The sequence below is a fragment of the Lethenteron reissneri genome, unplaced genomic scaffold (genome assembly GCF_015708825.2).
Source record: "Lethenteron reissneri isolate LAM-NWPU_2019-01 unplaced genomic scaffold, ASM1570882v1 scaffold_124, whole genome shotgun sequence".
Lineage (NCBI taxonomy): Eukaryota > Metazoa > Chordata > Hyperoartia > Petromyzontiformes > Petromyzontidae > Lethenteron > Lethenteron reissneri.
Genome location: NW_026890937.1, coordinates 423,104 through 440,490, shown reverse-complemented (window position 1 = coordinate 440,490; position 17,387 = coordinate 423,104). Strand labels below are relative to the sequence as shown.

The 17,387-nt window shown below is 47.1% G+C and overlaps 1 protein-coding gene across 1 annotated transcript in view; it reads right to left on the bottom strand.

The window, feature by feature from the left end:
• Positions 1 to 7,043: 7,043 nt before the first annotated feature.
• Positions 7,044 to 17,387, bottom strand: part of LOC133361785 (zinc finger protein 260-like) — a 15,422-nt gene continuing 5,078 nt past the window's right edge. Inside the window, exon 3 of the mRNA XM_061580778.1 lies at positions 7,044 to 8,659. Coding sequence (XP_061436762.1) covers positions 7,543 to 8,659 — 1,117 coding nt within the window. The 3' untranslated portion in view covers positions 7,044 to 7,542. The remainder of the gene's footprint in view (positions 8,660 to 17,387) is intronic.

The window sequence follows — 17,387 nt, the reverse complement described above, 5'->3', positions numbered from 1 at the left end:
GTTCAAGAGATGAGGCGCTCATGTTTGGAATGCTGCTGAGCGTTGAGCCAGTCTTTGCCCAATCATTCCACTTCTAGTCTACTGCGTGAAAAATGACTGTTACACTTACTATAACATTTTATCTACTTAATTACACTTTTCCATACTTACAACGTGTAATCTTATTTGTATTTTTGTATTTTAAGATTGTTTAATACGGCTAATTAACATTTTACATTTCGCATTTTATAAGGTCTACTTATTCATAATTTTATAGATTTTAGACCTTAAGTATTACTTAAACTTTGTGACGTTAGTATAGTTAGAGTGTATACCTTTTATATAAGTTTTTAAGATTCATACTTGTTAAATGTATGCACCGTCCAGCCATAGTGAATTCCTTGTCTGTGCAAACTTACATGGCGATTAAAACCGTTTCTGATTTCTGGGGTTAGTCTCAACGCAAAACAAACTTCTTATTTAACTTGTAGATTTAAATGTTTCATTTAGTGGCGCTGCGTTGGCAGTTATCCAGAAGCAAAGATAACAAACTCGCAACACATTCGTCAACTATTGCCAGATAATAGAAAACGCGTAACTGGTGATGTTTCAGGCAATGGCGCTTCTTGACAGCATATACATGATGGGTATAAGACAAATGGCAATTGCTATAAACGTCGCGTATTTTGTGTATAGACGCATTTCTTTATATGGCAGTGTTATTGATGTGTTGAGATGTTTTAAAAAAACGATAAAGATTTTAATTCGTAAAGCACAGCGCATTGGCAGTAGAACACGCGCACAGACTGAAGAGGCTTCACCACCATCTTGTGGAAGCCTTTTGAGGGGGGGGGGGGGGTTGCTGGATCACATTTATGAAACTCAAAAATAGCGGAGGGTGCAAAGTAGCCAGATGTCGTGATTTTTATTTTATTTTACTTTTATAAAAAAAAATTTACCTACGTGACTTTACCGAAAAACCCAAGAATATGAATCCTTGCAGTCACGAAAGCTTAAAATCTAGAATTAGTCAGATGTTGTACATGAAGCGGGTTCATTAAACCTTCTGTGTGGCCATCTATGTGCCTTGCCTCTGTCAATCAGTTATTTTTCAGTTATCACAGTGAAGGTAGAAAAGTATTTGATCCCCTGCTGATTTTGTACAAAATGCCTCCTGAGATGTGTGCAAACCTGGTGGCAAACTACAAGAAACGTCTGACCTCTGTGATTGCCAACAAGGGTTTTGCCACCAAGTACTAAGTCATGTTTTGCAGAGGGGTCAAATACTTATTTCCCTCATTAAAATGCAAATCAATTTATAACATTTTTGACATGGGTTTTTCTGGATTTTGTTGTTGTTATTCTGTCTTTCACTGTTCAAATAAACCTACCATAAAAACTATAGACTGATCATTTCTTTGTCAGTGGGCAAACGTACAAAATCAGCAGGGGATCAAATACTGTTTTCCCTCACTGTAGGTTGGACACCGTTGTAAATTGAAGACGGAAGAGCACAACAATCCAATGTTTTACTGCAATTTGTACCTCTGTCTAAAGATCCCACGTCTACCACCAACCCGTACTGGCTGGCGTCGTGAAGTATTGGCAAACAACCCCCAGGATCCGCACGGCCTGTGGATATTATAAATTATTTATTCTGAATTACTGCGTGCGTTGTAATGGGTGGCTCGTAGATTAATAGCTCCGTCCATAGCAGAAATATCCAAATTTACCCATCTCTCTCAACAATTTACCCCTTTTTACTCCACCAGCGAAAGCCTTCATTGTTTATCATTCATAAACTTACTCTTTTGTTCTTTCGGTAAAGTCACGTAGGTGTAATGAGTGGTCTCCGACACGGTAAGTAACTGTGAGTTTACACCATTGGAACCAATCAACTTCAAGGACAGTGCATACATTATCAGAGTTGTGTTTTTCGTTTGCATTATGACTGCAGGTATTGTGGTCTATGCAAACATGTCTCCTTGTAAAAAGGTGTCAGTTTTGTTGCCAGATAGAAGGGTGAAAAAAACAATTATAACTGAGTTGTTCATTCAATAAAAGCTCGGTACAGCCATGTGTCTCCGTCTCTTCCTCTTTGCGGCCGTCCACTCGTGTGGCTACGCTGCCCCGTGCCACGTGGCGCCCACCCGCTCTCCAACGCACTGCTGGCTGACGGTGCACTATAGGGAGCGGCTGATGGTGCTGCTGGACGAGCCGCCACGTGGTGGATGGAGATGGCGGGGCAGCAGTGGCATGGCTCCTCTTCAGTTCTTCAGCACCAACCCTTTGCGTTGCTCGGGGTCCCGCTTATATCCCCCTATCCGGGTCTAAGCCCTGCCTCTGGCCACACCCCTCCTGGAATCTTCCCGAACATTCCAGAGGCTTCCCTGGTGGAACCGCCTCTCACCTTTCACCTAGATGTAAACCCCACTATGGATAAGCATGGACTGTAGAATTAATATATATGCCCCCTGATAATCCAGGCAATGGCGCTCTCATTACATCACCCCCCTTGTGTAAAAAAATGTAGCCGTCCTGGCTAAGGAAGGGCAACACAACAGAGCGCCATCAGCCCTGTGACCCAAACAAAACTGGAAAGAGAAATATAACGGAATGTTGGACCCCCCCCCCCCCAACGCAACACACCACAGCGGACAGAACACGCAACCCGAATCCAAGAACGGCTTTAAAAAATTGCGACTATTTAGAGCGTGTCCGCATAGCCGGTCCATCCGCCAATGGCGAAACAGGAACATCGGCTGGTGGAGGTAGTGGCCCAACAATGGGTGGTCCGGCCTGATCCCCCGCAGATGGGCACGGGGAATTGGCGATGTCCTCTGGACCCGCCGTCACCTTCAGGGGCGCTGTGGATGGCAAAGGAACAGGCTGCGGAAGATCACCCCTAACAGAGGTGACAGGTCTGTTGGCCACGTCAGGCACCGGGATTCCGGGATTTGGAGATGACGATGGCGGCACAGGAGCAACAAACGGTTTCAACCGCGATGGGTGGACAAACCAGCGCTGGCGACCGTAACGAACACGAACACACTGAGGCCGCAAAACCTCCACAATCGTCACAGGGCCCTGCCATGGCTTGTGAAGTTTAGCAGAGGTGCCCATAGGCACCTGTGGGCAATGAAGCCACGCTTCATCTCCAACCTACCATGGCATGTCCATTTCGACCGCCGTGCGCAACGCTCATTCCGAGCTTGAGTCTTGGAGGCATTCACCCTGGCAGCCTCATGCGCCTCCAAGACCCGCCGAAGGGATTGTTGAATGTAATTGGGAAGAGTCGATTTAAGAGGTCCAACTGGGGAGCCCAATTGGACATCCACCAGCGGCGTGCTTTCCCTTCCATACACAAGGAAAAATGGGGAATATCCCGTAGAAGCGTGAGGCGCCATCCAGTAGGCACAGAGGACGCTGGGTATCTGGATATCCCAGTCGGCCTGTCGCTCATCGACTGTCTGGCACAACATAGCGGACAAGGTACGATTTAACCGCTCCACCATACCATCAGTCTGAGGGTGGTAGGGGGACGTAAAAATCTTCCTGGTCCCCAAAGCAGCACACACCTCCCACAACAGTTTAGATGAAAAATTTCTACCCTGATCGGTGAGCAACTTTTCTGGCGCCCCCTTATCCATGATATAGCCGTTCACAAAGGCATCAACAATGGATACAGCAGATTGATAGGGCCAGGGCCACGCCACAGGCCAACGGGAGAAATATTGAACCCCGACGAGGAGATATTTATTGCCACGAGGCGTGACAGGGAACGGTCCTAACACATCCAACGCGACCAATTCATTGACACGCGTGACGGAAATTGATTGCAAGGGCGGAACATAACGCTGCCAGGGTGACTTGTGTTGTGCACACTCGGTGCACGACCGAAGCGCCCTAGTGACATCGGATGTCATGCCTGGCCAATAATAATAAGCAAAGTTTTCTGAACGCCGAGATGGAAAAGTTGTTCACAATGCAAGGTGCGGATCAGCCCCCGCGGATTGTACGGTCAGAATATCCATTCATCCTGAGGGCTTGGTGTACGTGCTCCCGCTCACTTGTTAGGTGGTGCTGGTCGGAGATGCAACGGGCCCTATGGTGTAGTGTTTTGATGAGGGAATTCTTCTGGGCTGGATGGTGGTGGGATTCAGGCTTTAGATAGGTGTAACGGGTTCCGGAGACACTTGTAGAGGTAACTTCTTTATTATAATACAACACTCCAACAGTACTCCAACAGTCCAACTCACTACACTCCAACAGTCCTGATACTCTGTTACAGCCTAGGTACACAGCCTAGGTACACAGCCTAGATCAGGGGTCCTCAAACTACGGCCCGCGGGCCACATGCGGCCCGCCGAGGACATTTATCCGGCCCATGGTCACTAATTGGGCTGCAGCTTGTGAGCACTAATTGGGCTGCGCTGGTGAGCACTAATTGGGCTGCGCTGGTGAGCACTCATTGGGCTGCGGTGGTGGGCACTGATTGGGCTGCGGTGGCGAGCACTGATTTGGCTGCGCTGGTGAGCACTGATTGAGCTGCGACGGTGGGCACTCATTGGGCTGCGCTGGTGAATGGTTCAATGGGCTAATTGACTGGACTTGCCCCCCAGGCCTAAGGCTGCCAGCCCTCCCCTGGCTGTGTTTGACTGGCTCTCCCTCCCTCAGCTCCCTCACTTGCCCCTCGGCTCCACTCCCAGTAATATTTCTGGTCCTCGAGTCGGGAGTTCCAGAGTCCCACCACTGGCTCTCACAGCATCCCAGGGTCTTCAGATGGCTGGTCGTGGGTCTTGGGTCTTGAGTTACAACTGGGCCCTGATCGTCCAGGGAGCTCTCCTTTTATGCCTGGTCCAACGAGGCGTGGAGCCGTGTGCGCCACCAGACATCCCACAGAGCACACACAGCCCCCCCCCCCCCCCCCCCCCCCGTTGGCGGCGCCAAGAGGCTTAAGCGTCTGGACCCGCCTGAGAACCCAACGCCTGGTGCCAAGAGGCTTAAGCGCCTGGCCCACCCAGGTCCCAGAGCCCCCAGCAGCCCCTCCCTTCTTATGTCACTACACATGTAAGCAATGTGGGATATCGATGTACACAGATATGAACAAGATCAGCAGACGAGACGTCTTTCATACTCATTGGTTCTTTCCGTAAAGTCACGTAGGTAGAAAAAAGAAAATAAATCGCGACGTTTCGATCACAACATGCGGTCGTCCTCAGGCGAAAACATCTAGACATTTTTGCGGCAGAAGTCACGTAAGCTACGGCACGTGACATATATAAGGTGCCCCCCCCCCCCCCCCACTGTGACTTGCCCCGCTCAGCTGAGCATTGTTTTAATGCGGTGGGCTCACGCGAAATTGATTTCTGTAAGACAAAGGTACTTTGAAACCCACTGGCTATACTCTTATATAAGCACACAACTTCATCTACCTATGACGAACGCTGCACTTTCCGTCGTTTTCATGCAGGGGGCGCTGCAAACATACGCACCCCCTGTATGAACGACGGAGGCGCAGGGACAGACGTTCGATCATGTTGGAATCGATCTACGGACGGCGGTCTTCTCGCACAGCCAACTCTGTGCTGCCTTATTTCGATCCCGCAATCCCGAAAAGGTTAAACTCCGCATGGAACCAAATCCCCGGCAAGGCCATCTACTTAACGACGAAAGGAAATTTACACGAAATGTCGTTTTCAATTAAGTCTACCAGATGTAAAATTATATAAGCTTTTAATGAAGAAATACAATTATCTAATTCAAAACATAATACAATTCAACATTGTTTCATTTTCAAACTTTAAAACGGACCATCACAGGAGCTTGCGTGGATGCGGCGTTCGTGCGCAGCTTTTTTTCATGACTTTCCTGGCCCAAGGCCGTAAATGGTTCTGAGGGGCTTGCTTCAACCCATGGTTGTGAACATTCAGACGTTAATCAGCAAGGATAATTTCTAGTCCTAGTTCGACAAAATCTACGTCAACACGTAATACAAAATTATAATTCGTGTTGTAGAGAATGTACCTCCTATTCGTGTAACTTTTGAGTGGTATGCCTTGTAACTGATGAATGATCCAAATGCGCTCCCTATTTCAAAGACAATGAGTTGCTCCAAAGGGAGATGCTTCCTGAAAACACAAAAGTACCCTTTGACCTGTATCACAAAAACAACGGGTCTCACCAGAGTGATCTGTCCAGGTTACTTCCAAAACACACACTTTGTCCTAACATCACTTAATCAATGTTTAACCCTTATAGACAAAATGTTACATGTACACACACAATCATACAAGTATTAATTCTAAATTATTGAGTCATTTTAACAAAATTTTATTACTGCACCTAATTATGCTGCATCAGGTTACATCGTATTAACAATGAGTTATTTTAAAAAATACGCATCGTCTGCTTAAGTGTATGTACATCTTCTTGGTTCTTTCGGTAAAGTCACGTAGAAGGGAAAATAATAAAAATAAAACATAATAAAATAATTCTCACAAAGTTTCGGCTACAACGCAAGCAGCCGTCCTCAGGTGAAGAATGAAACACCACCAAGCTTGGAGCGAATATTTAAGCTGGGTTGGCGGGGGAAGAAGAGCGCCTTGACAAAATAATTTGCATATCAAGAGGAATTTAGCATATTTATGGGAAATGCGTAGGAGGTGGGCGGGGGGTTTCAAAGTCATTATGCCCGTGCATTATGCAGGATTAGCAGCATCAAAGGGAGGGGACAGGGGGTAGAATTAACAAAGGGAAGGAATGTTAAATTCCTCTTGATATGCAAATTAATTTGTCAAGGCGCTCTTCTTCCCCCTCCAACCCAGCTTAAATATACACTCCAAGCTTGGTGGTGTTTCATTCTTCACCTGAGGACGGCTGCTTGCATTGTAGCCGAAACGTCGTGAGAATTATCTAATTATGTTGTATCTTTATTATTTTATTATTTCCCTTCTACGTGACTTTACCGAAAGAACCAAGAAGATGAATCCCTGCAGTCACGAAAGCTTTAAATCGAAGTGAATGTACAACATAGTAGTGTAATTCAAAACGAGTAGGCCATTGCATTCTGACGTCTGGGTCAAAATTTATCAAATTCTAAAACATTACCGACAAACTCCACAACTAAGATGCCACATCAACCATCGCCCCCTACTGACAGGCTCTTGTCCACATGCAGGCCGGTGCAGGGCCACCTCCTTGTGCCACACAGGGGCAGCTGCTACTTGGGGATGCTCTTCGAGTGTTTGAGACAAGATACGATACAAAACTCCAAGTTGCTGAGGCAATTAAGCAAGCACCATGTAAATGCAATTATGATTACATATCGAATGCTTGGGAGCTTATTGGCTCTCACTCCTGGTTAGAGATCTACACAACCCACAGGTCCACAAAGACTGGCCGCTCTTGCCCTGCAGGTTGAACCTAGGAATTGAGCGTTCAACTTCACATTCTTGTCATTAAAGGCCTGTGACAAAGGTGCGTCTATTGGAGCGACATAATCTCAAGCTACACATCTACCGGGTCTCCATTTGACTTTGTATTGTTTCAGAGGAAGTCCACCTACACCTCAACTTCCACAAACTGCTGGGAGTTGCCTCGCTCTGCCTCACAGTCAGAATTCTCCTCCTGCTTCACGTTGCCTCTATCGATGTGAAGGTCTGATTTTGGAGTTGAATCTTCATCTTCACATTTTACCTTCACTTCTTCGCTCTTGACCATCACTTCTTCACATTTCACCTTCACCTCTTCATATTTCACCTTGATACCTTTAAAAGTGTCTAAGCTGGGATTTTCTTCCGGTTCTTGTTTAATGAGGGATGGGCTCATTGCGGCACTTTGACTTTCACAAGCCGATTTCAGACTCCACTCCTTCTGGATCTTCTGATGCTTGTGTGTTCTCTGGTGTGCATGAAAATTTGATGAAAGTGCAAATGTCTTCCCGCAAGGAGTGCACCTGAAGGGTTTCTCTCCCGTGTGTGTTCTTTGGTGTGCTACAAGAGGAGATGAAAGTGCAAACGCCCTCCCACAAACACTGCACTTGAAGGGTTTCTCTCCTGTGTGTGTTCTCTGGTGGTCTACAAGAGTAGATGAGCGTGCAAACCCCTTCCCACACACACTGCACTTGAAGGGTTTCTTTGCCGTGTGTATTATCTGGTGTTGTGCAAGAGTAGATGACTGTGCAAACGCCTTCCCACACACACTGCACTTGAGAGGTTTCTCTCCTGTGTGTGTTCTCTGGTGTTCTACAAGAGTAGTTGACTGTGCAAACGCCTTCCCACACACACTGCATTTGAAGGGTGTCTCTCCTGTGTGCGTTCTCTGGTGTGCTACAAGAGAAAATGAATGTGCAAATGCCTTCCCACACACACTGCACTTGAAGGGTTTCTCTCCCGTGTGTGTTCTCTGGTGTATTGCAAGAGTAGATGACTGTGCAAACGCCTTCCCACACACACTGCACTTGAAGGGTTTCTCTCCCGTGTGTGTTCTCTGGTGTATTACAAGACAAGATGAACGTGCAAATGCCTTCCCACACACACTGCATTTGAAGGGTTTCTCTCCCGTGTGTATTCTCTGGTGTATTACAAGACAAGATGAACGTGCAAATGCCTTCCCACACACACTGCACTTGAAGGGTTTCTCTCCTGTGCGAGTTCTCTGGTGCCGTGTCAAATTTCCAGTACGATCCATGCTGTAAGCACCGAGCCGCGCAGAGTGCCTTTGCTCCATTAGACTAATTCTGCAGAGGAAGTGACAGCTGCAGACAGAAAAAAATATCAACACCATCTACACGTCAGTATCGATACACAGAGGAATGCATATTTACACAGACAAACGTCTATACCTATTCATATATTCATGATATAGTGAAAAAGTGTCCCAAATTCATCACACGGGCTGTTATGGCACACAATGAGAAGGCAAATGGTCACAAACATGCCTAGAAGCCCTCGTATCTTCAAAATGAATGTTAACCCAATACTCCGAGCACACAAAACAGCTGTCTGGCTACAAAAGTAATATTTATGAAAGCTAAATTCAGCTGACAAAGCAAAGGCTGTTGAAAATAATACTTTTTGTTTTGATTTAAAGCTTTCGTGACTGCAGGGATTCATATTCTTGGTTCTTTCGGTAAAGTCACGTAGAAGGGAAACAATAAAATAAAAAAAAATATAAAACAATAAAATTCTCACGATGTTTCAACTGCAACACAAGCAATCTTTATCAGGTGTGGAAAAAAACACACCTGATGATGATTGCTTGTTTTGAAGTCGAAACGTTGCGCTTGCGGGGAATTTGGCTCTCGGACGGTGGCCTTCACGTAGAAAAAAATTTACCGAGCGACACGCCCTAAGCCCCGCGGTGGGAATAGGCTATTCCGTTTTCCCATCCGTAAACGTTAAAGTAGTTTCATTAACACATTTGTGCCGTTTCTATTATTCATTATTTACTTATTGCACGACATCGACCGTACCAACTGACGCCAATTGCGTGGGGGGGCGGACCCTACCAAGTGCTGCGCATACGCTCCAGCTCACGGGGGACATTTCCTTTTACGCGTTTTACAGGCAATACATACACACATAACGCTGCAGATATTTATTCACAGTGTCATGTCCTCTTGCCCCCCCCAACACGATGCGTCCAGTTTATACTGCAGACTCCGTAGATCATATTTCAGTGCTTGCATACCATTATTCTTGCACGCCCGGGGGATGCTGGGGGGAGGGGTAGTGGCCCAGCCCCTAGCCTGGCAATGTGCCAACTCTGCTGCCTCGCCAATGTAGGCCAGGACGGGGGCTACGCATGGCACAAGGCCTCAACATGGCTATGGTAAGTACAAAGTCCATTGCTTCTTACGCTAACAACTCAAGTCCATTGTTTACTATTGTTAAACACATTAGTTGACAAACTTTACTATAATAATGTTTGTGTGCAGATAAGAACTCACGTTGATTGCTTATTATTATTTAAACAATACGTTGCCAGATATTGTGTGCAGATAACAACTCAGGTTCATTGTTTACCATTATGAAACAAGTTGACATGTTACAATAATTATGTTTGTGTACACAAAACTCTTTTTGGATTTTTAGGTTGCTCATTTTTCCCTTTTTTGCTGTCTTTTATGACGCTGCCACGGTTCACTGCCAGTCTGTGATTTGATTATTTCTTCAATAAATTTATATTGTTTCCATCGCTCACGTCACGCTATTTCCTCATACGTAGTACTGCCATACTGATAGCTGTGCCATCATCGGGGATTGCTGTGCCCGTCGATGTGTGTGTCTTTGAGTCCATATGTGTGTGCGTGTAGAGCCATGCGTCTTTAACCCCATGTGTGTGTCTGTCATTTTATAACGGACAACGCCCCATGTGTGTGTATGTCAAAGTGGTTATGTGTGTGTGTCAGTCCAAGTATGCGTGTCAGTCCATTTGTGTGCGTATCAGTCGCTGTGTGTGTGTGTAAGTCCATGTGTGTGCGTCTTAGTCCATATGTGTGTGTGTAAGTACATGTGTGTTTACGTCAATGTGTGTGTGAGTCCACGTATTGTTGTGTGAGTCGGTGTGTGAGTCGCTGTATGTGTGTACATCCATATATGTGTGTGTATCTTAAGTGCATGTCTATGTGTGTGTGAGTCCATATGTGTGTGTCTGTAAGTCGATGTGTTTGTGTGAGTCGATATGTGTGTCTCAGTCCATGTGCGTGTTAGTCAGTGTAACTCCATTTCTTTGCGTGTCTGTAGGTCCATGTGTGCATCTTAGTCCATGCGTGTGCTTTATTGACCTGCTCAAGGCCTATGATACCATCAGTAGGCCTGGCCTCTGGGTTGCTCTTTGTGCTTTCCGAGTCCCTGACCCACTAATCACCATCCTTAAGGACCTTCATGATGGCGAGCCGCCCGCGTCTAAATACGTGGCCGTCAGTCAGAGCCATTCCCTTTCCACCTTGGGGTGCAACAGGGATGTCCTCTGGCTCCCACATTATTTTACATATATTTGGACCACGTAGTTCGTCAAGCCTTCAATGCCTGTACCGGAAGAATTCCCATCTGCTACAGAAACAATGGGAGGCTGATCGATGCCCGGGTGCGGTCAAGGGATGGCACTCTATTGTTCAACCGCGTTCTGTATGCCGATGATCTGCTAATTGCAACTCACTCGGAGGAGGAGTTCGAGGTGCTGCTGCTGAACCTGGAGCTTGCCACCAAGAGGTGGGGGCCTTACCATCAGCCTCACCAAAACTAAGCACCTGCCTGGCTATTTTGTACCATTGGACACTCCACCCCCATAACTCCTAATTGGTGATGGGGCAGTTGTGGAGACAGTGGACAATTTCCCATACCTTGCCAGTGTGCTAATGACCGGCTCCGGTTTAACAGCAAAGGTCTCACTCCGAATCAGTCGAGCTGCATTATCTTTTCATTGGCTGCGTAACACTGTGTGGACGCTACCTGGTCTATCACTCCGTACGAAGCTTCAGGTCTTCTCGGCCACGGTCATTCCTTCCCTTCTCGATGCTTGCGAAACTTGGACCCCCTAATGGAACATCTTCGCCGATTATAAACATTTAGGATGGCCTGCCTACGATCCATCCTGGGTTTAACCAGGCTGCATTGTGTGAGGAGCTCACAAATCCTTGAAAGATGTGGACAAAGTCCCATCGGTGACCTCCAGCAGGCAAGGCTGCGTTGCCCGAGTCATGTAGCCCGCATGGCCAGCCACCGCATGCCTAAACAGCTTTTGTTCGACCGGATCGAGGGGGCTAAACGGGCGCGGCACGGGCTGGAGAAGAGATGGAGTGATCTGGTACAGGATGACTTGGAGCTGAGTCCACTTGCGGATGACTGGTACCAACGGTGTCAAGAGCGGCCTCTGGAGCAGGCTCCTGAAGGACGCTACTGGGCAGTTGGAATCAGTCACCCTCCAACAACAACGGAGGGCGGAGGAGTGACGCTCACAACAACGAGTGGAGCGCCGGGTGGCTAAAGCACAGAAAGTTGCCACAGTAGGGGCCACAGGTGGTGCATCAGCCAGTCGTCTCAGTCAGTCGATCTGTGCCATCTGGGTTTGCCCCCTGACCTCCTGCCAGCGGGCGTTCGACACTTCATGTGGCCTCAAGGTGCATATAGCCTGGCACAAGCATTGTCGTGACGTCACCGCCACTTAGTGGTGAATGGCGGTTTTTGTTCAGTCTATGTATGTATGTGTGAGTCGATTTGTGCGTGTAACTCTGTGTGTGAGTCGATTTGCGTGTGTAACTACATGTGTCTGCCTTTTTCGCCCGGGCAACGCCGGGTACTAACCGCTAGTACAATGATAATACTATGTAACACAATTTTTGTTCCTGCGTACAAAGTGTTATTTTTTTTTATTGCTTATGCCTAAAAAGTATAGAAAATCGCTATTATTCCCCACAAACTTTGCTTTGGTGACCAGGACTTTATGTGAACGAAAAGACACAAATTTATCATTGAAAATAGGTAAATTTCAAAATATCACTGTCCTAGTCACAAAAGCAAAGTTTGTGGGGAATAATAGCATTTACTGTACTTTTGAGGTATATGCAATTAGGAAATAACACTACCCAGGAAGAAAAATGTGTTATTGTTACACAGTGTAATAACTACGCCACCGCTCCCCACATAAATAAACTCTTACAGATGTAGTGACATTGCGGGATGTCACTGTGTAGTGCCGGCTCTAGAGAGGCACGGCGTGCGGTGTAACGACATCGCGGATACCATTATGGTGAGTGTAGTACTAGCCCTAAAGGGGCTCGGTGAGCGCTGATTGATATCGCCGAATGGCACCACGCTTGGCGTGTAGTGCCGGCCCTACAGGATAGGGTGTGGGAGTGCCGGCCGTAGGAATGAGGTTACGAAAGGCCATGGCACTCTGGTTGACCCGAGAGGGCACGTGACAAGCTAAGTCCACAAAGGGGCCCAAAGTGGGGGCTAGGGGTGGTCACGTGGTCGGGGTCCAGATCCTGCTTGAGGATTCTGAAAGGTGGTCGTGGCCAAGGGCGGAGCCAGCCACACCGCAAAAAATATAAGCCGGGTCCCCCAGAGGAACCGGCGTTGTTGTTCAACCTGAAGAAACGTTCGTCTACGTTCCACCAAGTCTACAACATGTGGAACTGGACCCGAGCTGTGGTCCCGGTCCGTAGTAGCTCGTTACGTTGTAATTAGTGCAGTTAGCCTGGTGGTCACCACCACAGGTTGTTATTCTGTTAAGGGGCAGTTACCCCGTGTGTTGGTGTTAAATAAATGTGTTGCCTCCAAGTGTACATCTGCGACTCAGTTGAACTCACTACACATACATTTCACATGAATGCCATGTAAGTGTGGATCACTTGTCAGCAGGTCATTGGAATGATCCAGGTGTCAAGGGATGAATGACTGAGATGTTTGACAGATGCACCAGCTGTGCTTCACACTGTCTTGCTGCATTTTAGGCACCCGGCGTTCCACCCATTCATGTGAGTGTTGCTCCTCCGATCTCACTTGTTGCAGAGAAAATATCTTCAACTGACCCGCAGCATATATCTCGGGCCTCCTCCACAGAGGCTGATCATGACACTCCTGGTACCAGTCATCAGCAGGTGTGATCAACTTCACATCATCCAATCTCTTCTGAAGCCAATGCCATGCCTGTTTAGCTCGTAACACATGGACTAACAGAAGATGCTTGAGCATGCTGTCTGTTAATGCGGGATTCATGACCCAACCAATGCAGCTTGGCCTCCCAAATAAACTCGCTGATTATGTTCTGTACTGATATTTTAGGGATCTGTAAGGTTCTAATACAATCTTGTTTGGTTCAATAGAGGGGATCATAGGCTGACAAGTCTTAATTATAAGCCAGAACAGACAGTCCTTTAAGTAAGTTAATATTTTGCATCCACAGAGAAAGGAGTAATATCTGTGGCCAAGAAGACTCACAGCTTTGTTTGTTCGTTTATTTCTAAATCCTCTCGTCTTGGTGAGGGTTGTAGCGGCAGCACATTTAGTAGGGCAGTCCAGACTTCCCTTTCCCTGGCGACAGACTCTGGATCTTCCTGGGGAATTCCCAGGCATTCCCAAATCAGCCAAGCGACATATCCCCACCAGCATGTACTTGCCTGGGCCCCGGGGACTTCCCTCAGTGGGACGTGCCCGATAGAGTTCCAGGGGCAGTCTATTGGGGGGCCTCGTTACAGATATTGTATATTGATATCACTCGTGGAATGAGGCCTGGTGGCTCGGTGACCCACGTAACCCATTTGGACCCAGCCTGGAATGGCTGCGTGGCACCGTCCTGTGCGCCCACCATCCACAGTACGAAGAGTGAGAGGCGGGTGCGATGCCAGTATGGCAGGGAGAGGGATGGTCTCAGACAGACTAGACCTTGGTGATGGACACCCACAGCTTTGTATGGCGCAAAAGTCAAGGCAGCTTCCACACAGTGTTACACAGTCTAATGAAAGAATGCTGCTAGACAAATTTAATGTGAGACTTTGGCTGCCAAACCAGAGCTGGTCGTGAACACATTAACCAGGTATGGGAGCTCCTCCATTACTTGCAGAACTGCCTGATTACTCATGGAGAGTTGAGCAGGTACAGTGTTGTATGACATGAAATTCCCAGGCAGGTGATTTATTTTGGTGGAACATACGCAAGGCCACCTTTCATGATGGAATTATCCGGGCACAGAACGAGATTATCTAACCCGATCTCATTGAGTAGCCATTTCCAGATCATCAGCAGATATAACATGGTTGACCAGGGAACGATCCCTTAACTATAACCAGGCATCGATGCGCGTATCATTTTAACTGTAACGAATGCAATTATTTATATGGCTATTGTGAGCTTCTCAAATTACATAATTAATGAAGATGCTATGTAATGCAATGCATGGGGGCAGAGTGAATTTCTGTCACAAGCCAAATTGAACAGCAAATGGCTCCAACTCCTGGTCACGCAGCTTTAGACGGGCTTGCCCAAAATCATAAAAATCGTCAATGAATGTGAGCAGAGGCAGAGACATAAAAAACAAAGAACAACCCAAAGCCCCAAGCCTCGATATGGTACGATAGACCTTAATTACATAAAAAAGCAGAGACATTACTCTTAATGTTTGATTACTGAGACCTGAGCTAAGCCGGGTAACTTAGTTATTGCTGGATAAATACTATACTTCCGATGAAGTTTGTGTGTGTGGGGAGCAGTAGTGCAACGGTTAGCGTGCTGCGCTATGAACCCAGCGAGCCGATTTCTATTCCCAGAGCCAAGCCACAACATTTGGCTGTCGTTTGATGAAGCTGGTTGGAATTACTGTCAAAACGTTGTACTTAGATTGTAAATGTTGTGGCTTGGCTCTCCAACACACCGGTGAGATGTACTAGTACACTACACTACACACTAGTGCTGTACTAGTGACGCATTGGGCACGTTCTGTTTACCTGACAAACCTCTTACTAAATGGCTGTGTCGGGTGGTGGCGGGGTTAACGGCACATTGATTTATTTACGCGATCAATCCCAAACAAACCTGTATTATGGCTGTATATTTGGAGTTTGCGTGTCCCTCTCTCTCCGTGGTCGCGTGGATTCTCCTCCGGATCCTGCGGTTTTCCCTGCACATTTAGAGTCAACATCACCACGCGTTTAGAGTATTTGACCGATAAACATTTCCACACGTTGATAAGCCCACTGCGTTGTGGGCAGGTCGCTTCTGAAAACGAGCGGTGTAGCTCAAGTGGGCTATGCCTGGTAAAATAAAAAAAAACGTAGAAATATTTAAAGTAAAACAAAGTTTCAAAGTAGTGAGCCAGGTGAAGACAAATTAAACTTAAGCAGAGAATTAAAGTAAATGCAATCAGGCGAGGGCAGGAGGCAAGGCCCCGCATGGCTAGGCCCCGCGTTGTAATGTTTCAATCTGGACATCGATTCCGTACTCGCTGCTACTCAATTGATATCCCTACGAGGGAGAAGGAGCGAGGCTCTACCTGGGTTCACAACAACAACCACAACAACAATCACCACAACAACAACAACCACCACGATGTAAACTTCTCACCTCGGATCGCAGTGAGCGAGCGTGCGCGGAGCAGCAGCTACCTGGTAACTCGTGAAGTCACGTGGCAGCAGGAGGTGACATGACGTCACTAGCAGGGTTCACACAATCTCCTCCCCCAACGAGCAGCAGGGTAACTGAATATATTATGTTAATGAGAGGGGCCCATGTCAGGTGATGGTGCTTGGCTGCTGACCCCGTCCCATAAAAGCATTTTACTGGAACGGAAATCGGTAGACGTGACGTCACGCCCAAAATCTCGGTGGAGGGAGATTTTGGGGGTATATACCTTGGTGACATGACGTCACTAGTGGGGCCACCTCCCCCTCGCGCATCACGCCGAGTTAATGAGTGGTGACGTCAGAGCGAGATCAGGGTTAGAGTTCAAGTTTATTTAGATTCCATTTCTATGGCTCCCTCTCTTGAACAGAGACCCATTGGGTGCGTGAGCTCAACAACGTGAACATTATTGTGTGCGTGAACAGTGTGTGTACATTGTTTGTTGGCGCAGTCGGGGGCATAGGTGATGCATTGGCCAGTCATTTAATTCAGTCGACCCATGACACCTGGATCTGCCCCGTGCACATAGCCTGGCACAAGCGCCGTGGTGACGTCACCGCCACTTAGTGGCGAATGGCGGTTGTTGTTACTGTGTGTATACACTGTGCGTGTACAGACTGTTTGTATACTGTGTGGGTAAACTGTGTGTACGCTGTGTACATGGTGTGTGTAGACCTTGTGGGTACACTGCGTGTGTACAGTGTGTGGGTGGTCCGAATCAGTCGGGCGGCATTATCTTTTCATCGGCTGCGCTATGCTGTGGAAGCTACCTGGTCTGTCGCTCCGCATGAAGCTTCGGTTCTTCTCGGCCAGTTTTGCCCTCCCTTCTGTAGGCATGTGAAACGTGGACCCCTCTAAATGGAACATCTGCGCCAGTTAGAAACATTCAGGCTGTCATGCCTACACTCAGATTGAGGGAAGCCAAGTAGAAGCACATTCTCTATTTATTGCAGAGGTTCAAGGTTCAAATCCGACAGGCACGTCTGGCTACTCAAGGAACATTTAACAAAATATGCACCGTCTGCTTAACAGTGGATGTAAAACATACGATTGTGTCATTCAAAACGCATAAGTCATTGCATGTTGGTGTCATGGTCAATATTTGGGCAATTTCAAACATTATCCAGAAATTACATAATGAAGATTACACATCAATCATCACTCCCTACTGACAGACTAATGCCCATATGCAGGTGACAGCAGTGTCACCTTATGACAGAGGCAGCTGCCACTTGAAGGTGCTCTTCGAGTGTTTATGATGAGATATGAAACTGAGTTGCTGAGGCA